General features: G+C 42.8%; 1 protein-coding gene across 1 annotated transcript; it reads left to right on the forward strand.

Moving 5' to 3' along the window:
• The first annotated feature begins 646 nt into the window (after nt 1–646).
• On the forward strand, nt 647–22,273 carry DENR (density regulated re-initiation and release factor). Its single transcript, XM_008005063.3, has 8 exons — nt 647–775; nt 1,518–1,632; nt 12,517–12,536; nt 13,179–13,263; nt 16,161–16,244; nt 18,352–18,468; nt 20,152–20,291; nt 20,404–22,273. The coding sequence occupies exons 2-8, from the start codon at nt 1,527–1,529 to the stop codon at nt 20,446–20,448; spliced, it is 597 nt and encodes a 198-aa protein (XP_008003254.1). The 5' UTR covers nt 647–775; nt 1,518–1,526; the 3' UTR covers nt 20,449–22,273.
• The last annotated feature ends 498 nt before the right edge of the window (nt 22,274–22,771 follow it).

The raw sequence follows: 22,771 nt of genomic DNA on the forward strand, positions 1-22,771 counted from the left end.
GAAGGAAGAAAAGGAGGGAGGGAAGGGGAAGAGAGAGAGAGAGACAAAGACAGAAAGAAAGAAAAAGAAAGAAGAAAGAGAAAGAAAAGAAAGAAAAGGAGGAAAGAAAGAATTCCTTTAATTTAGTGTATGGTGTTAAAATGCAACCACACGCTCTATCCCGCAGAGAGAAAGGAAGAGAGGAAGGAAAGAAGGAAGGGAGGGTGGAAGGGAGGAAGGAAGTGAGGGAGGGAGAAAACATTCCTTTAATTTAGTGTATGGTGTTAAAATGCAACCAAAAGCTCTATCCGGCTGCAATCTCCCCTCACAGGAGTGATTTATGCAGTAGTTAGAGGTTAGTCAGAACTCCAGGATACACCGCAGACACCGGGGCGATGATCCTCCGGGCCCATTAATAGGGAGTCATTTCTGACTCACGTGCACTCTCTGCGTTTCCAAGTCGCGCTCCCCTCGGCGCGCCCATCTCGAGGATTCATCCTCTCCAACGGGTGACTAGCACCGCCTACCGGCGGCCCGCCTCTTGGCCGCTTGGCCACGCCCCCGTCTGGAGCGCAAGGCGCATGCTCCCCAATTTTTCTCCGCCCCCGTCTTCCGGCTTCTCGCGACATCCGCCCAGCGGCGGTCGGAGTCTCGCGATAAAGGCTCATTGTCTCGCGGGAGCGCTGCTGGCGGACTGGCTTTCGGGCGGCCCTGGCCGGGGAGGCGAGTTGCATGTGTCGGTTCAGCTGGCGATAGCGGCGGGAGCGGAGCCGGCGGGGCCTGTGCGACCGCCTGGGTAACGACACGAAGTGCTTCTCCCGCTCCCCAGAAGCTCGTAGAGAGTGTGGGGGAAGCTGAGATGCTGCCTGGCGGAAGGGGGCCGGGCCGGGCGTCTCCACACCCCCGCCCACAAGGGCCCCTTCTGGCGTCCCCGGGGTTGCTCCTTCGCCTCAGACCTGGTCGCCCTTGTCCCCTCAGTGCTCTTACATTCTGTCCTCGTTTTCTGTTCACATCCTCCTTAGGCTCTGGTCACCCCGCCCCCTCCCATGCCCTTTTTAGAGTCCCCAGGCCCTTCCCGTGGCGTTTAGCTGCCCCCACACCGTGCACCCCGGGCTCCTCTGATGACCCACCCCTTGTTCCTAGGCATTTCCAGCCTCTGCATTCGGCACCTTTGTAGCCCTTCTCTCTTAGTGCAGTTTGCATCCCTCCCAGACCACCCTTAGACCTTTTTGCTCCGTGTCTGCCTAGGGTACTCACCCCATCTTTCCTTCCCCATTGCTTCCTCTTTTTTACTAGAGAGTCCCTCTGCCCCATCCTTCATGGTCCATTTGCTGCTTCCTTCTCTGTAGGTCTGTGGACCAAGGAGATCTTGTGCCTGGGATTGCTTATATTTTATGAATCGAATGCAGCTTGTGTCCCCCACTCAACAACAAAATTGAAACAGCTTCGGGTTGGGGGGATTTCTGTTGAGAGGAATGCTGTTCTTCTGGGGTCTTGATTCTAAAATAGTGAGGGTGTGTTATTTTCCTTGCTTACAGGTTTGTGAAATGGCTGCTGACATTTCGGAATCCAGCGGGGCTGATTGCAAAGGAGACTCAAGGAACAGTGCCAAGTTAGATGCCGATTACCCACTTCGAGTCCTTTATTGTGGAGGCAAGTGTTGGTAGCCACAGAATGACTTTTACTCACTATATTTTTATGCATTATAATAATAGTTTGACATTTGGTGGTATTAAGCTTTTTCCCCCATCTTTTTCATTTGGTGAATTTGTACTGGGGGAGAGGAGTGCTGGGGAGGAGGAGGCATGAATTAACAGCTTCCCAACCTGAGTGATTTGTGTCTGGCTACTCTGACTGAAGAAGCTTACAGTCCGTTTGGAATAGAGATGTGCAGCTAGGTTATTTCAGCCTGCAGGTCCTCAAGGTGTACGCTAGTCTAGCTATCAAAGGAGGGCTTCTTGGAAGATCCTGAGTTAAGGATGGCAAGGACTGGATGAGAAGGTGGGGAAGGGCGTCCCAGGCCAAGTGAACGACTATGTAAGAAAAAGCCTGATGGTGGCCGGGCGCGGTGGCTCACACCTGTAATCCTAGCACTTTGGGAGGCCGAGACGGGCGGATCACGAGGTCAGGAGATCGAGACCATCCTGGCTAACACGGTGAAACCCCGTCTCTACTAAAAATACAAAAATTAGCCGGGCGCGGTGGCGGGCACCTGTAGTCCCAGCTACTCGGGAGGCTGAGGCAGGAGAATAGAACCGGGGAGGCGGAGCTTGCAGTGAGTGGAGATTGCACCACTGCACTCCAGCCTGGATGACGGAGCGAGACTCCATCTCAAAAAAAAAAAAAAGAAAAAACTTGATGGCTGATGGCTGTCTGTGAAGAAGCGAGCAGCTTTGAGTTTGTATGGTGTATGGTATATGGAGGGTGCCCGTTAAGGAGTGAGAGAAGGTGAGGTTGGAGTGTTGGTGGTAGGACAGTTAGGAAAGTCTTCTTGGTTTGAATCATGATATATGCATTAGGTTTAATCAAGATCTTTTTCACTTTCGAGTGTTTTTCTTCATTTTCAATATAGAAATATTTGTGAATTGTAAATGCTGTATGTATTCGCATCTTGGAAACTTTCAGAAACATTTGAAGATACAGGACAGTAAAAGGGCAAGTAAATATTTTTTCAGTAAATATTTCTCAGAACTTACTGTGTGCCTAGTGATGTTTTAGGTGCTGGGGCTTGAACAGTGAATAAATCAAAAGATCCTTGTTCACATGGACCTTACATTCTGTGACTACAGTAGAGACCTCATCTGACATTTAAGTACTGTAGAAGGAGAAATGATGTCATTGAGTTAAAAAATTCTAACAATTCATTATTTATTGAGTATCTTCGATAGTGAAATAAACTTAGCACACAGTACCTCAGCAAGAGAGTAGGCGGTGGAACTTTTTGTAGGGCTCGTTGAGTTAAGTTACAATATTGGTCTTACTTGGTTATATTATTTGCATTTGGAGTTACAGACCAGGGCTTGCCTTTTGACTCCAGCACTTACCGGGTTTGTGACCGCAGGCAGGTTACTTGATTTCTCTATTCAAGTAACTTTCCCAGGGTCCTTTTCTAAGGTCTGTAAAATGAAGATAATGATTACATCTTAAGTCAGATGATTCGTATAAAGTTCCAGGTACAGCAACTAACATGAGAATTTAGTTCATGAAATGCTATTACTATATAAGAAAAGTATACTAGTTTGGTTTCCTCACCCTTGTGTGGCAGATGTAGTAGAGAGCTATTGTACTCTTTCATCAAATTTAAGAGTCCATATTTTATAAGGTACACTATTGTTTTAGGTTCCACTAAGAAAAAGTGATACCAGTTAGATGGATATGACATAATTAGAAGATGTAGCCCTATAAAAATTTTAAAAATACGGTAGAATTGATGAAATACAGTATATGAAGACCATGCTGTTAAATTGCTTATGTCCTTCCTAAAGTAGCTTTCATAGTATTACACTATTCAGACCCACCCACCAATAATGTATGTTGACAGGAGGCCCCTAATCTTTTGGAGAAGGTTTTTTTTTTTTTTTTTTTTTTGAGATGAAGTTTCACTCTTGTTGCCCAGGTTGGAGTGCAATGGCGTGATCTCGGCTCACTGCAACCTCTTGCCTCACAGGTTCAAGCGATTCTCCTGTCTCAGCCTCCGGAGTAGCTGGAATTACAGGCATGTGCCACCACACCTGGCTAATTTTGTATTTATAGTAGGGACGGGGTTTCTCCATGTTGGTCAGGCTGGTCTCGAACTCCTGACCTCTGGTGATTGTCCACCTCAGCCTCCCAAAGTGCTGGGATTACAGGTGTGAACCACCGCGCCCGGCAAAAGGTTTATTCTTTTCATTTCCTTCTCTACTTTGTATTGGTATATAGGCAGTAGGATGGGGAAAAGGATACTTTTTCATTAAGGAGTTTAAGATCTAGTTAATGAGAAACATCGAGGGAATATTAAATGGTATTGACTGTAACAATGAATTAGACATTCAGGAGAGGGGGAGGTCTTTGTTCAGAGGGAAGTAGAGAAGTTTTCAAGGAGGTAGGGTTTGAGTTAAGCCTTAGGTGATGGGTAGAACTTGCAAGGAAGGGATTAATAAAAACAATATAGTAGCAAATTTTAATATAGTATCTTCAGGAGAGACAGAAGAAAGGGCAGATGGTAGCAGAATGCTGGATTGGAGTATAGTGAGAAACCAGGATAGGTAGGATGAAGTCATTTTGTCTTCAGGGTTGAGACCTCAGATGCTGAAGTCTACCTCAGTTTAAATCCTGGCTCTGCCTTTTACTGACATTGTGACCTTGGCCAATTCACTCATCCATGAAATGGGGCATAATAGTAGAGACTATTTCAGAGAGCTCTTGAGAGGAGTAAGTGAAGTAACACAAGGAAAATGCGTAACAGTGTTTGGCACATGGTAAGTTCTCAGCAAATGTTATATGTTATTATCCCTGAAAGTCAGATGAGAAGTTCAGAGTATTCTAGAGAATACTAGCTTAGAGAAGTTCAGATGATTGCTATAGTCTCCATCATCTATGAGGGACTTAGGTTGATGCAAAAGTAATTGCAGTTTTTGCCATTAAAAGTAACGGCAAAAACTGCAATTACTTTTGCACCAACCTAATCGGGTTTTTTTTTGTTGTTGTTTGTTTTTTGAGATGGAGTCTCACTCTGTCGCCCAGGCTTGAGTGCAGTGGCACGATCTTGGCTCACTGCAAGCTCTACCTACCGGGTTCATGCCATTCTCCTGCCTCAGCCTCCTGAGTAGCTGGGACTACAGGCGCTCAACACCACTCCTGGCTAATTTGTTTGTATTTTTAGTAGAGACGGGTTACACCATGTTAGCCAGGATGGTCTCGATCTTCTGACCTTGTAATCCGCCCGCCTCGGGCTCCCAAAGTGCTGGGATTACAGGCGTGAGCCACTGCGCCCGGCCCCTAATAGTTTTTTGAGCAGGAAAGTAAAGTGAGAAGAGATTAATATGCTGCATTATTTGGAGAAAATAGAACCCACAAATTTGAAGGCCACTTTCAGAAATGTAGGTTTGAGGTAAATAAGTGCCTTGCTGAGAGTGTAAGCAGTATAAAAGTAAATAAAGAGGGTTAATTAAAGAAAAGATAAACAGTTTAATGGTGAAAAAGGAAAAAAATTTAGGTGAATTTCATGTTTTGCAACTGAGAAAGTTGAAAAACCAGAACACCACTAAAAATGATGACTTTGAGAAAGATTAGATTTGGAGATAGATAATAGGCTCACTTCCAATACAGTGTATTTGAGTTTCTCCAAACGGAAGAATCCAAGTATGCTGCATTTGGCAGCAGAGAGAGACAGTATATGAGCTTTTCTAAGGGAAAAAGAGAGAAAAGTCAGAAAGATTCTTGGGGTGTACCTGGAGCGAGGTGAGCTGGGTGGATTTTACCACATAGAGAATTGCTTAGTTGGTGAGAAGTTTGAAAGCTCAGTGAAAATGTCAGTCTCTAGAAATCTTGTTTTAGTTTTCTGTAATTATGAATTAAAACCAAGGGACTGGGTGCGGTGGCTCATACTTGTAATCCCAGCACTTTGGGAGGCTGAGGCAGGCAGATCATGAGGTCAGGAGTTCAAGACCAGCCTGGCCAACATAGTGAAACCCCGTCTCTACTAAAAATATAAAAAATTAGCCAGGCATGGTGGCAGGCACCTGTAATCCCAGCTTCTTGGGAGGCTGAGGCAGGAGAATCACTTGAACCGGGGAGGCAAAGGTTGCAGCAAGCTGAGATCACGCCATTGCACTCCAGCCCAGGCAACAGTGCTAGACCCTGTCTCAAAAAAAAAAAAAAAAAAAAACTGAAGATGTGAGAAAAACTGATCACATTTATTTTAGCAAGATGCTCAGGATATAGGTTTCTGTTACATTTTTATATGATGATTACCTGTGAAACAACACTTTAAATTTGGAAACGTATGTGAGTAAAGGATAATATCTATTCCCTGTGACCTCAAAGGGTCGGTGAACTAGGACTAAAGTGGAAGCTACTGAAAGGTGCCTTTCTACCTTGTCGACTCTCTCCAGAACAATACAGGCTTCCACTTAATGTAAAAACTTCTTATGCTTAATTGAAGAAACCAGTAGTGGAGATAGGAATAGACTGTACCTTTTAGTTTCTTTCTAACATTACCTTTTTGTAAAAGGAGTGGATTTTGTTAGCCAGCTTTGTAAGAAAATATGATGACATTGTTAATAGAGTCCACATCATAACCAACAATTTACAAAGACTATGAACAATTTTTACTTAGTATCTTTGATGTATAAGGTCCTCGGCTAAGTTCTGTGGAGGCATGTAAATTGGCAGAGGCCCTGTCTGTCTACACATAACTTACACAGGGAAGATGATGAATGCCGAAAGAAAGAGACAAGAAATAGGCCGGACACGGTGGCTCACACCTGTAATCCCAGGACTTTGGGAGGCCAAGGTGGGTGGATCACCTGAGGTCAGGAGTTCAAGACCAGCCCGGCCAATATGGTGAAACCCTGTCTCTACTAAAAATACAAAAATTAGCTGGGCCTGGTGGCAGTCACCTGTAATCCCAGCTACTCGGGAGGCTGAGGCAGGAGAATCGCTTAAACCTGGGAGGCGGAGGTTGCAGTGAGCTAAGATCGTGCCACTGCACTCAGCCTTTGAGAGCAAAACTCCGTCTCAGAAAAAAAAAAAAAAGGAAGAAGTAAAGATTAAGGACTAATAGCTGCAGTGTCAGTACAGGAGGGGAGAGATTTGTAGGAAATTAGGGGGAGACTTCATAGAGGCACCCACAGCCAAATGGGGATTTGAAGGAAAGGTTGCATTCAGGCAGGACAGAAGGGCTGAAGGTTGGACTTGCCGGGCTGAAGGTTGGACTTGCCGGGCAAAGGTGTGGAGGTAGGAAAGTATTTAATAGTGAGTAGTGTAGAGGGAGTTTCGAGTGTTACAGTTTGGTTGTAATGTGGAATTCATGAAGAGGGGCAGCCAGAAATTACGGCAATGTGGTTTGGGGTCAAGTTCTGGGGCACTTGATTTGTAGATAATTGTAAGTCATTGAAAATTTTGGAGCAGTGAAGTTACATGAAGATGAATCTGGCAGCAAGATAACAGTTGAAGGAGGCAGGCTTATTAGCCAGGCTATAATAAGACTTTAGACAAAATTAATGAGCATTTAAACGAGTGGCATAAGTGAGGAAGAGAGGTTGAAAAATAAATTATGATGGTAGGATCAACAGTATAAAGCAGTTAATCACATCTGAGGACAAGGGAGAGGGGAGAAATAAACTGGATGTGGTTTTGGCAGACATTTCGTATTGTTGGAGTGCTTAGAGAAGAGGGAAAAACCTTCCAATAGAATACCTAACTGATTAAAGAGAAAAGTAGAAGCGATAGTGACATAGGCATTTTTCTTATCATTCCTTCCCCCTCCCTCCCTTTACCCTTTTGCAAAAAGAAGGATGCAAATTAGAGAATTTGCTCTCAGCTAAAGTCTGGGGTTTCAGAGAGCAGCTTGAATTCATTTAGGAAACACGTTTTAAGCATCTGCTCTGTGGCAAGCTTTGTGCTCCGTGTACAGAAGTAAGACATAATTATCTCCTGGAAACTTAGCTTAACTGGGAAGACAAACATTTTAACAGGTGAGTTATAATGTACTAATGGTATACTAGAGGGCTGATCAGACTTCAGTGAGAATAAAGAACCAACCAGTAGTTCTACTTGGGAGAACTGAAAAAAGGGAAACTTAAAGTATTGAGTGAATTTTATGTTTGTATATTTAATCTTCAAAACTGAAATATTATGGTTTTATTGATGATAAGTTTCTCAATTGTATAAGTGGTGGGGCCGGGATTAAAATCTAAGACAAGCTATTATAACATCAGCTTCAAGGAAATTTTGCAGAATCTTGAAGGATGAGTAGGTGTTTGCTGAAAAGAATGGCATGGATAGAAGTTCATTGTTGGACCATGGGGTGGTAGGAATTGAGTCTGGAGAAGTACGATAAGATGTTTGAAAAGTTCTTAATCTGGGAAGTGATGTGATTGGTTATATCTTTTTGGATAATAACTGTTTGGAAGGAAGGAGGAAGTACCTGAAATGGGTTGAAACTGGCCACAGAAATCAAGTTTAAGAGACTTTATTTTTATTTTTATTTTTTCCACCCTCCTCCCCAAATTTAGAAGACTTTAAAGTATGAGATGATTGAGGCTTAGTGACACTGTGTGCAAAGTTAGTGATTTTGGTGACTGTTGACAGTGAAATTTGTAATTGAAAATACTGACTTTCAGGAAATTATTTGATTGCGGCTATTCATTCTCTGTTATAGAAAGACATTTTTCTGTTTGTTTGTTTTTGAGACAGAGTCTTGCTCTGTTGCCCAGACTGGAGTGCAATGGCATGATCTCGGCTCACTGCAACCTCCGCGTCCCCGGTTCAGGCGATTTTCCTGCCTCAGCCTCCCGACTCAGCTGGGATTACAGGCGCTTGCCACCGTGTCTGGCTGATTTTTGTATTTTTTGTAGAGATGGGATTTCACCATCTTGGCCAGGCTGGTCTCAAACTCCTGACCTCGTGATCCACCCTCCTCAGCTTCCCAAAGCGTTGGGATTACAGACGTGAGCCACCACACCCGGCCGCTCTGATTTAGTTTATGATCTTCTGCCAAGACCTTCACAGAACTGCTGTTAACTTCAGTGCATTTTATCAAGAGGTACCTGGCTGTGGATTAGTCCCATTCCATGTGGTGGTAACTTTGCTCATTTGGCCAGGCACAGTGACTCACACCTCTTATTCCAACACGTTGGGAGGCCAAGGCAGGCAGATCATTTGAGCTCAGGAGTTCGAGACTAGCTTGGGCAACATAATGAGACGCTGCCTCCACAAAAACTTAAATAAATTAGCCAGGTGTTGCAAGCGCCTGTAGTTCCAGCTACTCGGAGGCTGTAGTGGGAGGAACACTTAAGCCCAGGAGTTCAAGGCTTCATGAGTTAATGATCACATCACTGCACTACTGCCTGGGTGACAAAGCGAGACTCTGTCTCTAACAAAAGAAAAAAAAAAGGCTGGAGTCTAGAGGCTTAATTTTTTTTTTTTTTTTTTTTTTTTTTTTTTTTTTTTTTTGAGACGAAGTGGAGTCTAGAGGCTTAATTTTTTTTTTTTTTTTTTTGGAGACGAAGTCTCTCGCTGTTGCCCAGGCTGGAGTGCAGTGGCACAATCTCGGCTCACTGCAGCCTCTACCTCCCAGGATCAAGCAATTCTCCTGCCTCAGCCTTCCCAGTACCTGGGACTACAGGTGTGGACCACCACACCCGGCTAATTTTTGTATTTTTAGTAGAGATGGGATTTCACCATGTTGGCCAGGCTGGTCTTTAACTCCTGACCTCAAGTGATCCACCCACCTCAGCCTCCCAAAGTGCTGGGATTACAGATGTGAGCCACCACACCCGGCCTAGAGGCTTAATTAGATTCAAGTTAAACAGATTTTGGCAAGAAGGTTCCGTGGATGATGTTCGTCATGTTGCATTGCATCAAAAGCTCATAATGTCTGATGTTTCACTATTAGTGATGCTAAGTTTGAAGGTGATGGCTAGATGTTTGCATTGAAAAGGTTTTCCCTTTCCAAATAAGTAAGTGATCTGTAGAGAGAAATTGACTTTTTTAAAGAACTTAAAGGAGCTGCCTCAATTTTTATTGCATTAGAATTTTGCTGAACCGGGCCAGGTGCGTTGGCTCACACCTGTAATCACAGCACTTGGGAGGCTGAGGCCAAGGTGGGCAGATCACTTGAGGCCAGGAGTTCAAGACCAGCCTGGCCAACATGGTAAAACCCTGTCTCTACTAAAAATACAAAAATTAGCTGGGTGTAGTGACACACACCTGTAATCCCAGCTACTCGGGAGGCTGAGCTACGAGAATCACTTGAACCTAGGAGGTAGAGGTTGCAGCCAGCTGAGATGGTGCCACTGCATTCCAGCCTGGGCAACAGAGCAAGAACCCAATTTATTTATTTTTTTCTGAGCTAAATATTATTTGAAATTGTATACAAAATTTGTAGCTTTAGTATTTACTGTAATGGTATTTAACCAATAATTATATAGTTATATCCTGAAAGTGTGGCTGAACAACTGTGCCTAGTATTTGAACTTGAACTGTGAGGAATATGGGGCTGTGGCTAACCAGGGAGATCTTTGCTGGAAAGAACCCTAAACTATAATAGACTTGACTGGACAAAACCGCTGGATTCCAGTTTTCTTCTGCCACATACCACCTTTGTCATTGAATGAGCTATTTAACTCTTTTAGTGCCCCATCTATAAAATAGTGATTGTGTGGTAGCATGGTAGAATGTTAGTAGGGTAAGGTGAAGGGAGATCGTTTTCAGCTGTCTGGTGCCACTAAGTTGCTTGTTTACTTTGTGTAATCTAAGTTAGTGGTTAATCGCATGAGCATCAGAAACAGGCAGATTCAAATCCTATTATCCATATGCAAGTGGTTACGTACACTAAGCCTCATTTTCATCATCAGAATATAGATATGGTACTTCTTATCTTACAAAGTTGTGACAAGTAAACATAATAATGGATGCAAGGCATAGTAAAGCATTTGGCACATACTAGGTGCCCAGTGTGTGGTAATTGCTGTGATTACATGGTGTACCACCTTCCTCTCCCTCAAAAATCTCAGGATATTGGACACACTGAACTATTCCATTCTAAACCTTAAAAATAAAATAAACAGTTGACGCAGTATTAGAATTACAGTTAAAATTGGGAAGCTTTTTCAGTTCTTCTGGTCCCTTATTAGCCTGTACAGGCTGTAACACCGAATGACAGGATCGAACCAAGATTCCTTCTAGCTTTACACTTTCGTGATCTTGTGTAGCATAATATGAAAAAGCTTTGGCAACATAGCAAGATCCTGTCTCTACAAAAATAAAAAACTTAGCTGTACATAGTGGCTCACACCTATAGTCCCAGCTACTTGGGAAGCTGAAGCGGGAGGATTACTTGAGCTGAGGAGTTCGAGGCTGCAGTGAGCCATGGGCACACCACTACACTCAGCCTGGGTGACAGAGCGAGAGTGAGACCCTGACTCTAAAAAAATAGGCCGGGCATGGTGCCTCACACCTGTAATCCCAGCACTTTGGGAGGCTGAGGCAGGTGGATCACCTGAGGTCAGGAGTTTGAGACCAGTCTGGCCAACATGGTGAAACCCCATCTCTACTAAAAATACAAAGATTAGCTGGGCGTGGTGGCACATGCCTGTAATCCCAGCTACTCGGGAGGCTGAGGCAGGAGAATTTCTTGAGCCTGGGAGACAGAAGTTGCGGTGAGCCAAGATCGTGCCACTGCACTCCAGCCTGGCGGAAAGGACAAGACTCTGTTTCAAAAAAGAAAAAAAAGAAAAATGTATTGCAAAAAGATGGTAGTAAAAATGCTGCTAAAGTTTGTAAATTTGTCAGTATAAATAAAAAATGGTGGCTGTTTTGGTAAACTATCAGAAGAAATAACCAGGCTGGGAACAGTGCTTCACGCCTGTGATCCCAGCACTTTGGGAAGCTAAGGTAGGTGGATCGCTTAAGCCCAGAAATTTGAGACCAGCCTGGGCAACATGGTAAAACCTTGTCTTTACAGAAACTTAGCTGGGCATGGTAGTGTGTGTCTATAGACCCATTTAGTCGGGAGGCTGAGGCGGGAGGATCGTTTGAGCCCCCAGAGGGGTGGAGGCTGCAGTGAGCCATGATTGCACCACTGCACCCCAGCCTGGGCAGCAGAGCGAGACCATGTCTCAAAAGAAAAGAAATAACCAGTTTCCTTCAAACTCTGTTGTATGGGGCAATTGTTCTTGTCTTAGCTTAATTTTTGACTCACTGAAATGATTATGGTAAGACCTCATTATATACAAAATAGCATACTTTGATGCTCCATCAGCTGACGGAGACACTCTTTAGATGAAAAAATCAAGATAGTATCATCTCATAACCATGTGCCTTTTACCTCAAAAGTCTCATAACCATGTGCCTTTTACCTCACTGAAGAGTGGCATTTGAAAAGTGGTATAGAGGCCGGGCGCGGTGGCTCAAGCCTGTAATCCCAGCACTTTGGGAGGCCGAGACGGGTGGATCACAAGGTCAGGAGATCGAGACCATCCTGGCTAGCATGGTGAAACCCCATCTCTACTAAAAAAGTACAAAAAACTAGCCGGGCGCCGTGGCGGGCGCCTGTAGTCCCAGCTACTCGGGAGGCTGAGGCAGGAGAATGGCGTGAACTCGGGAGGCGGAGCTTGCAGTGAGCTGAGATCCGGCCACAGCCCTCCAACCTGGGCGACAGAGCGAGACTCCGTCTCAAAAAAAAAAAAAAAAAAAGAAAAGTGGTATAGAAAACTTATAGGAAAAATGTAAAAATGAAGCATTTTCTCAAGTATAAAAGTTAAGGATAAGCCCTGTGTGTGTGTGTACATATAGGTTTAACATTTCAAATCTTTTTTCTTTTTATTTCCTCAGTCTGTTCATTACCAACAGAGGTAAGTCCTTTATTTATTTATTTATTTTTTTACCTTATGTATTTGAAGTTATTCTTGGTTTTAAAGCTACCTTGAGAACTTTTTTTTATTTTTCATTTTTGATTATTTGATAGTAAAGCTTTAACCTTTTATAGAGAACTTTGGTTTAGAATAATTTTATGGTCTTATAAATTATTTTCTAAATTTAGACCTTAAATCATACATGTGCATCTTTTGCACATGGCTGTGCATTTTGGATTTTTGCATAGGACTTATGAATAGTCAGCTCATAAAATAAGAGTTACCTTAATGCCAAAATCTACATGAATGAGCAGAGGAAAAAAAGAGCAATATAAATCGTGTGTAAGACTTTCTAAGTCAGGCTCTGTGAGCAAGTCATGAAAATGAGGCACTTATGTGCTCAAAGCAAGAAATAGAGGGAGAAGAAATAAACAGATTCCGTGAAGAGGTACCTAATCCTTAATATCTAATTTCTTATGGGACATATTCTGGTTGAATACAGATTTCCTGTGGATAAGAAGTCAGATGGGAGTGGTTTGTTTTATTCTTTGTATTAACAAGTATAGGGAGTGATTTTTAATTATGACGTATTGTTTGACTGAAAATGTTTTGTTGTGACTCAGTTCTTTTTTTTTCTCCTAGTACTGTGAATATATGCCTGATGTTGCTAAATGTAGACAATGGTTAGAGAAGAATTTTCCAAATGAATTTGCAAAACTTACTGTAGGTATGAAATTTTTTTTTCTTGCATTAAACTTCTGTACCTGAGACAAATGCATGTATGGCATTATTCTAAAGATATGAAAGTCCTCCTTTAGTAGGATATTACAGAATTAACATTTATCTCTGTTAGCTGTTTAAGTTCTCTCTGAGATAGGATAGGTCCGAATATCAACTTACTTATATAAAAAAAGTAAATGGGCCGAGTTCAGTGGCTCACATCTATAATCCCAGCACTTTCGGAGGCTGAAGAAGGCGGATAACAAGGTCAGGAGATGGAGATCATCTTGGCTAACACGGTGAAATGCCGCCTCTACTAAAAATACCAAAAAAAATTAGCCAGGCGTGGTGGTGGGCGCCTGTAGTCCCAGCTACTCGGGAGGCTGAGGCAGGAGAATGGTATGAATCCAGGAGGTGGAGCTTGCAGTGAGCCAAGATCGTGCCACTGCACTCCAGCCCAGCCTGGGCGACAGAGCGAGACTCCTTCTCAAACAAACAAACAAAAAGTAAGTGATTGGGTGGGCACAGTGCCTCTCGCCTGTAATCCCAGCAATTTGGGAGGCTGAGGCGGGCGGATCACCTGAGGTCGGGAGTTCAAGACCAGCCTGATCAACATGGAGAAACCCTATTTCCGTTAAAAGTACAGAATTAGCCCAGCATGGTGGCGCATGCCTGTAATCCCAGCTACTCGGGAGGCTGAGGCAGGAGAATGGTGTGAATCCAGGAGATGGAGCTTGCAGTGAGCCAAGATGGCACCATTGCACTCCACCCTGGGCAACAAGAGCAAAACTCTGTCTCAAAAAAACAAAATTAAAAAAAGTAAATGATTTAGGGGCAAATATATATTGATTTTATTGTAAGCATACTATGTGCTACACACTGTTTCAGATTCTGAGGATAAGCCAGTAAATAAAAAGATTTCCTACTCTTGTGGCAATTACGTTCTAGAAAGGGAGACAGATTAAATAAGCAAAACATATAGTATGTAGACAGTAATAAGCAGGAAACGGGGAGATAAGAATTGGTGGGAAGGAATTTGAAATATTAGGTAGTACCCAGGGAAGATTTTGCTGAAAAGGTGACAGTTGATTTTTTTGGAACTGAGGGAATGAGTCATTTGGGTATCTGGCAGAACATTTCTAGGCAGAGGACACAGCCTGAGGAGAGGCCCTGAGCAGAAGCTCTGCTAGTATATTCAGGAAACAACAAGTAAGCCTTTGTGTCTGGAGCTTATTGAAGGACCGGAGAAGAGTTTGATACGAAGTAAGAGACCACACCGGGTTGGGCATTGTGGGCCATTTTGGCTTTTGCTCTTAGTTAGATGAGGAGCTCTTGGAGGAGTTTAAACAGAAGAGTGTGAAAAGGTCTGACTTGTTTCAGCAATATCACTTAGGCTGCTCTGCTAAGAATAAACCAAAGAGGCCGGGAGTGGTGGCTCACACCTGTAATTGCAGCACTTTGGGAGGCTGAGGCAGGTGAATCATTTGAGTCCAGGAGTTCGAGACCAGCCTGAGCAACATGGTAAAGCCCTGTCTCTACAAAAAACGCAAAATTATCTGGGCATGGTGGCACATGAGCCTATAGCCTCAGCTACTCGGGAGGCTGAGGCAGGAGGATTGCTTGATCCCAGCAGATTGAGGCACCCCAGCCTGAGCAACAGAGCGAGACCCTGTCTCAAAAAAAACAAAAATGTCAAAAGAGGGTCATAGGCAGAAAAGCAGGGGGAGATCAGACAGGAGGCTGTTGTGATGACTGAGGTCAGAATGGTAGTGGGGAGGTGGTGAAAAGTGGTCAGATAGGAGTATATTTTGAAGGTAGAACTGACAGGATTTTCTAATTTGTTGGGCGTGGTGTGAATAAAAGGGACACTAGGGTTTTGGTTTAAGCAACTAGAAAAATGGAGTTACTGGCCGGGCATGGTGGTTCACGTGTGTAATCCCAGCACTTTGGGAGGCTGAGGTGGGTGGATCACAAGGTCAGGAGATCGAGACCATCCTGGCTAACATGGTGAAACCCTGTTGCTACTAAAAATACAAAAAATTAGCTGGGCATGGTGGTGGGCGCCTGTAGTCCCAGCTACTTTGGGAGACTGAGGCAGGAGAATGGCACGAACCTGGGAGGCGGAGTTTGCAGTGAGCCAAGATTGCACCACTGCACTCCAGCCTGGGTGATAGAGTGAAACTCCATATCAAAAAAAAAAAAAAAAAAAAAATGGAGTTGCCATTGCCGGAGGTGGGAAGACTGTGGAGGAACAGAATTCCTCAGTTTGCTCATATTGATGGCTTCTCTTGCAAGACTGGTAAAAATGAAGGCAGTAGCAGGAAGAAGAGAAAGCCTGGTCTGGGAACAGGCCTGCCCAGAGACACCCAGTGCTGCCCCACTCATTGCTCCTTGACTTTCAGGTGATTTCCCTGACACACAAATCCCTAACTTGATAAGTCCCTTTTGGCTGGTAGCTACTCCATCACTGTCAGTGGTTGAATAAAAACCCTCAAGTCTGGTTTTATATTCAGTCTACATGGTTGGCCCTGAACAGGACCTTACTGGGATAGGATCATGTCTGAGCGGGTGAGGAGCTGTTCTCCAGATGGTAACAAAATTAGTAAGTTTAGATGCTAGAGCACTCCTGCAGAGCCCAAGTGTTTTGTGCTCCCTTCTTGTGGCTAAAAATTTTAGCCCTCACATATCAAAAGACTGGGTTTTCTCTTCTGTTACCATACACTTACCATAATGACTTTAGAACTAGACTTGAATAGGAATCTAGCAGTGTAATCCATTGCTTTACAAATGTCATGCTCAGCTGTTGGTAAGATGCCTTATTTGTATATGAGGTTGCTCAAAGCTGATTTTTTTTAAACAGTGTGAGATGATGTTCTTGCTTTTGTATTTCATTTTTATATCTAGAAAATTCACCCAAACAAGAAGCTGGAATTAGTGAGGGTCAAGGAACAGCAGGGGAAGAAGAGGAAAAGAAAAAACAGAAGAGAGGTAAGACCTAAATTCATATCTTGATTTGTACAGTCATACCGTCACTATGATAGAAGACGTAAGTAATTAAAAGGGTTCCCAAAGCTAGGCGCAATGGTGGGTGCCTATAGTCCCAGCTTCTTAGGGAGCTGAGGCAGGAGGATCACTTAAGCCCAAGAGTTCAAGGCTGTAGTGTGCAATGATCGTTCCTCCAAATAGCCATGCACTCTATCCTGGGCAACATAGTGAGACCTCATCTCTTACAAAAAGGAGGAGGGTCCCAGTGTTAATACCATGTACCTGTTACTGTAGTTCCCCATGTATATCATACAGAGGGGCACATACTAATAGTCTCAAGATCATGGTTGGATGTGGTATGATTTGGACTTTGTCAGTAAATTGGACCTAGGAAAACATGCGTATTTGCCCTGTTTGTATGTAAAAAACAGACAGCTAAAATTCCTGTGTATTCTATTTAAGTAGAGTGAGGACATTTATATAAAAGATGTTATCTTCTTATTACTTCTGATAGCTCAGTTGAAAACTTTGTTTTACAGCTGTTGCATACGCTTGACTCACTCCTTCTCAGACCAACTCCTGATGCTGTGGATCCTGTACCTACCTGTTTCGTTTTCATTCATTATTCTCCCTATGACTGAAACTCACTTGCAAATATTTTCAGGACTTTGTGTCTTAAAAAAAAAAAAACTCTCCCCAAAGCTCATGTCTTTCTTTGCCTTATCCCTCTCCTTTCCTTAGCCAGATTTCTTTACTAAGGACAGACTCACTATCCCCTGTTCTGTTCTGTGGTTCACTCTTCACTCCTCAGTCCATCCTAACCTGACTTCCTGACCACTGCAGCTCTTCCGGTAAGGGTCAGCAGTGGCTTAGTCTTTGCTAAATAATAAGCGCATACGCACTCCCTCTTTGCTGAAACATTGTCACTCCTTAGTTTCTGTTCCTTCCTAGCTCTCCTATCACTCCTCCTTAGTCTTCTGTGTGGACTTCTGTTCCTTCTGTCCTTTAAAAGTCGGTGTTTTTCAGGATTCTGTCCTAGGCCCACTTCTCATTCTGCATGTTCTTGTTGGATGATTCTATCACATTCCTAACTTCCGCTGCCCACTGTACACTTAAAATTCCCAAATCTGTATCTCTGAATCTGGCCTATGTCTCTAGCCTAGAAGTGTGCTTGATCCCAGAAGCACCTCAAACACTGCACTTTGGAAATTAAGCTTGCTGAGTCTCAAGTCCCAAATTGGTTCTTTTCTTCTTCTCCATTTTGGTTAGTGACCATACAGTTTATTCAGTCATCTAAACCAGAGCCCTGAGAACCATCTTACTTTCTCTCTCTCCCTTCACTCAGTTCGAGCTTCTGTTCTTTCTCCTCCCTCCTCTCCTGCCTGTGGCCTAGTGGCTATTACTGTTGGCACTGCTTTACTTTCAATTTTTTGCCTGAGCTAATGCAGGAACCTCTGTAGGGGCCTTTCTATCAGTCTTACTCTTCACAGATCCACCGAAACACAGATCCAGTGGCTGCTATGTATGTAATCTTTTGCTTTTCTGACTTCATCTGCTACATATTCATAAGCATCCTTCAATCAAGTGAAGTTCCCAAATATAATGCCTTTTCTTATCTCTGTACTTGTTCCCTTTCCCTGGAATGTCCTTTCTTATGCCTCTCCAACCTTTTTGCTTTTACCTGGACCTTTCCTTATTCTTCAAAACTCCACCTAGATGTTACTTCCTCTCGGAAACTTTCTGTGTCCTCTGGAAGCAGACTAACTTGTTGCTCTGCAAAGCTATCATAAAGTCTTATTCATGGATCCTATTATTGTATATATCAGGTTGCTGTAATTTTTTTTTTTACTCTCTTCATTAGACTGTGAGTCCCTGGAAGGCAGGGGCTATGGTCTGTTCATCTTTGTATCCTCAGCCCTTAGCCCAGTGCTGGGCACATAGTAGGTACTTAATACGTGTTTATTGAATGAATACCTGGATGTGTTTAGTAATTTTGTATTAGAGAAAAAGAAACTTAAACCTTTTGAAAATTAATAAATTTAAAGACAGTATTCTCTTATTATGTCAAAAACAAAACAACTAATGCTAAGCTCTTTCTTAATAAATAAAGGTGGAAGGGGTCAAATAAAACAGAAAAAGAAGACCGTACCACAAAAGGTTACTATAGCCAAAATTCCCAGAGCAAAGAAGAAATATGTGACAAGAGTGTGTGGCCTTGCAACTTTTGGTGAGTTCAGGGTTAAGTATATTTAAAATGTGTGAACTATTTTCTCTCTCTGTCTCCCGCTATCTCTCTGTCTCTCTCTCACATACCATGAAAACTTCACAGGTCTGTTTTTTGCTAAGAAGATAAATTTTGCATTTCTAATTACACCTTCAAAATCAAATTTTAGAGAAATGTCAAAAATCTTCTATAGAGGGTACTTTTTACTTTCTGGAATTCCTGCTTGGGCACATTTTATGTGGGATGAGGAGGGCTGGGGAGGATTTTGTTTGAAACCAGCCAGTGCTGCTCCTCTGTCCTCTGCAGGCATGGTGGCAGAAGGTTGCAAAATGGCTCATCCCCTCTGGGAATGACAGCAGAGGGTGAGAAAGGTGGCAGAACATCCTACTTTAGAGCCCCTCAGTTCCTGGAAGCCTTGAATGAGTAGTGAAACTGGGTGAAAATCTAAACCATGATCCCTCTGTAAGACAACACAGATTGAGAAACAATCAATAGTCCGGTCTGAGTACGATGGTGTTTACAACTAAATGATCACAACCACTTACGGATTTATTTGTTTCTTTTTTACTCCCACTGCTTCACTTGACCAGCCTTAAAAAGAAAAAAGAGCCGTGAAACCCCGTCTCTACTAAAAATACAAAAAACTAGCCGGGCGTGGTGGCGGGCGCCTGTAGTCCCAGCTACTCGGAGGCTGAGGCAGGAGAATGGCGTAAAACCCGGGAGGCGGAGCTTGCAGTGAGCCGAGATCGCGCCACTGCACTCCAGCCTGGGTGACACAGCGAGACTCTGTCTCAAAAAAAAAAAAAGAAAAAAGAAAAAAGAGGCTGGGCGTGATGGCTCATGCCTGTTATAATCCCAACAGTTTGGGAGGCTGACATGGGTGGATCACCTGAGGTCAGGAGTTTGAGACCAGCCTGGCCAACTTGGTGAAAACCCCATCTCTACTAAAAATACAAAAATTAGCCAGGCATGATGGCACATGCCTGTAATCCCAGCTGTTCAGGAGGCTGAGTCAGGAGAATCACTTGAATCCGGGAGATGGATGTTGCGGTAAGCCAAGATTGAGCCACTGCACTCCAGTCTGGGCAACAGAGCAAGACTCCATCTCAAAAAAAAAAAAAAAGCGCCGGGCGCAGTGGCTCAAGCGTGTAATCCCAGCACTTTGGGAGGCGGAGGCTGGCGGATCACGAGGTCAGGAGATCGAGACCATCCTGGCTAACACAGTGAAACCCTGTCTCTACTAAAAATACAAAAAAGTTAGCCGGGCGTGGCAGCGTGCACCTCTTATCCCAGCTGCTGGGGAGGCTGAGGCAGGAGAATGGCGTGAACCCGGGAGGCGGAGCATGCAGTGAGCCAAGATTTTGCGCCACTGCACTCTAGCCTGGGTGACAGAGCAAGACTCCATCTCAAAAATAAAATAAATAAAGTGTCCCTGGATTTATTTTGGTCTTACATGAGTTAGGGGTAGTATAGATGATTCTGTTTTTATATATTGAGCCTTTATTTGACCTTGAAAGTGTAAACTGCATTGTTAAGATCTCTGTGGTAGTTTGTATTGTTCTGAAAGGAATATAAAACCCATTAACAATCTGTTTTATGAATTTAAAATGTAGATTAAATTTCAAAATGGAAAACGTCTTTGCACAATTCCAATTACAGTTCTTGCTCTTTTTTTAAAAAAAATAGAAATTGATCTTAAAGAAGCACAAAGATTTTTTGCTCAGAAATTCTCCTGTGGTGCCTCAGTAACAGGGGAGGATGAAATTATCATTCAGGGAGACTTCACAGATGACATAATTGACGTCATTCAGGAAAAATGGCCAGAGGTGAGTGCATGGAACACATACATCGCTAGAAGTAAGTTTTTAAAGCAAATTGCTTCCATTTTTTCTTAATTGCAACCACAACTCACGAGATATAATTATTTGTGTTTTATAGGTAGATGATGACAGCATCGAAGATCTTGGAGAAGTAAAGAAGTGAATTTGAAAATTCGTCTATATTTAATGGCCTGAACTGAGAAGTTGATATGGCCAAAGGGAGAGAGGCCTTTTAAAAAATATATATATATTTATTCTACAGTAAAACTGTAGACTGCCCTCGTCCTTGGCATTTTCACTGTTCTGTACAAGGCTGCTTGTTTTTTTATTGCCAAAGTCAAATAAACGGGAGACTGTCATGCTCATGCATGAATAGAATTTAGTCAAATAAAAAATTTTGGTCATTTGGTACTGACTTTCTCTTTCTCTGTCTCTTTTTTTTTTTTTTTTTTTTTTAAGACAGAGTCTCGCACTGTTGCCTGGGCTGGAATGCAGTGGTGTGATCTTGGGTCACTGCAACCTCCGCCTCCTGGGTTCAAGTGATTCTCCTGCCTCAGCCTCCCGAGTAGGTGGGATTACAGGTGCCCGCCACCACACCCAACTAATTTTTGTAATTTTAGTAGAGACAGGGCTTCACCATGTTGGCCAGGCTGGTCTCGAACTCCTGCCCCCGTGATTGGCCCACCTCGGCCTCCCAAAGTGCTGGTATTACAGACGTGAGCCACCACGCCTAGCCTGAGTTTCTCTTGCTCTCTTTTTAACTTTATTTTTTGAAAAACCCGGTAGACTTTTTGTGGGGAGCATTTTTGTTGTTTTACTGATCTAAAGCTGAGTGATTTTTTTAAAAGAATTTGGATTTGGCCTCCTCACCAGTAATATGTCTCCTTGCTTCTTTGATGTGATAGTTTTGAGATGAGTGAGAATCTAATAGATTTGTGGTTGAAGTTGGATTTGCTTTGTTGTGAAGTCCACCCTATGGGCACACTAACATACTGTTGGTAGGAGTTGTTCGAGCTGTTCTGGAGATTATTTGGTAAAGTATACTAAAAGCCTTAAACCATGTATGTGCACTGTTTGAACCAGTAAGCCACTTCTTTGACATTAGAAGACATAATTAGAAGAAATAATCAGCCTTGCATAAAACTTACAGATGAAAGTATTCATCACAATATTATTTATAATGAAAAATTGCAAATGTTATAAATGAACAATTGGAAAATGGTTAAAGAAGTGATGGTGCATTGTGTGGTAGAATATTATGCATATGTTTAAAGAATCATATTTTCTAAGATTATTTGGAAACATGTTTGGTAATGTCAAGTGGAGTACCCCAGAAACATTTTAGACATTTATCATCATCATTGTTCTGAGTGGAAGGCCGTTCGGAGAGGCTAGAGGCTCTTATTCTGGCTATAAATTACGTGAGTAAAATTCTGCTAACCATTAAAAATACTGTACACCCATCCTCAATATATAGTCCTGGAAATAGCAATTGAAACATGTCTTCTCACAAGAGAAAATGACAGTTTTAATGATGCATTAGATGAATTTAAACTTTAAGTCAGGTGCTGCAAATTGGAAAGAGGACTTGTGGTGTTTTAAATTGCTGTGGACACTTAAACTTAGAACCCATGGAACCCTTGTTTATTGCCATGCAAATTACAATCTTGAATGAGTGTTTTTTAAAAAATAAAGTATTAGAAGAATGTGTAATAAAGATGTAAAATTAAAAAATGGAATTCTGCATTAACTGTGGATTTTACTAAATAGAATTACCGGTGAAACTAATTTATCCATTGAGACTATCTGGTATGTATTACGTATGTAGTCTGTTGGTGCTGAAAGATGTCTGTGTGCCTGTATCAACATGTGACTTCATGTAAAGTTTCTTCATGTTCACAGTTCTTAGCCAATGCAGTTTCAATCCATAGATAGCCAGCAGTGGATGTTACTACAGGAAAATGCAGGATTAAAATTGTCCTTGTGTATAACATGTGTGAATCATTTTTTAAACTGAAATTTAAAATGTAACATAGTCTAATCTCTGATTAAAATGTACTAGTAGGGCCAAGCTGCTTTGATGCATGGCTGTACTCCCAGCCGAGGTGGGAGGATCACTTGAGCCCAGGAGTTTAAGACTAGCCTGGGCAATGTGGCAAGACCCTGTCCCTACAAAAAATACGAAAATTAGCCAGGTATGGTGGTGGGTGCCTGCAGTCCCAGCTGCTTGGGAGGCTGAGGGGAGAGGATCACTTGAGCTTGGGAGGTTGAGGCTGCAGTGAACCGAGATCATGACACCACTCCAGCCTGGGCAACAGTGAAACCTGGTCTCAAAAAAAAAAAAAGGACTAATAGTTCAAAAATTGACTTGACACATTCTCACAGTCTACCATTTTTAGTAAAAAACATGAAGCTTTAAGCAGCCTTATAAGAGATTTCCCATGATTAAGCTGGCAACTTTTAGTGCAAATACTTTTTGTATATAG

Source organism: Chlorocebus sabaeus, chromosome 11 (assembly GCF_047675955.1).
Source record: "Chlorocebus sabaeus isolate Y175 chromosome 11, mChlSab1.0.hap1, whole genome shotgun sequence".
Classification (NCBI taxonomy): Eukaryota; Metazoa; Chordata; class Mammalia; order Primates; family Cercopithecidae; genus Chlorocebus; species Chlorocebus sabaeus.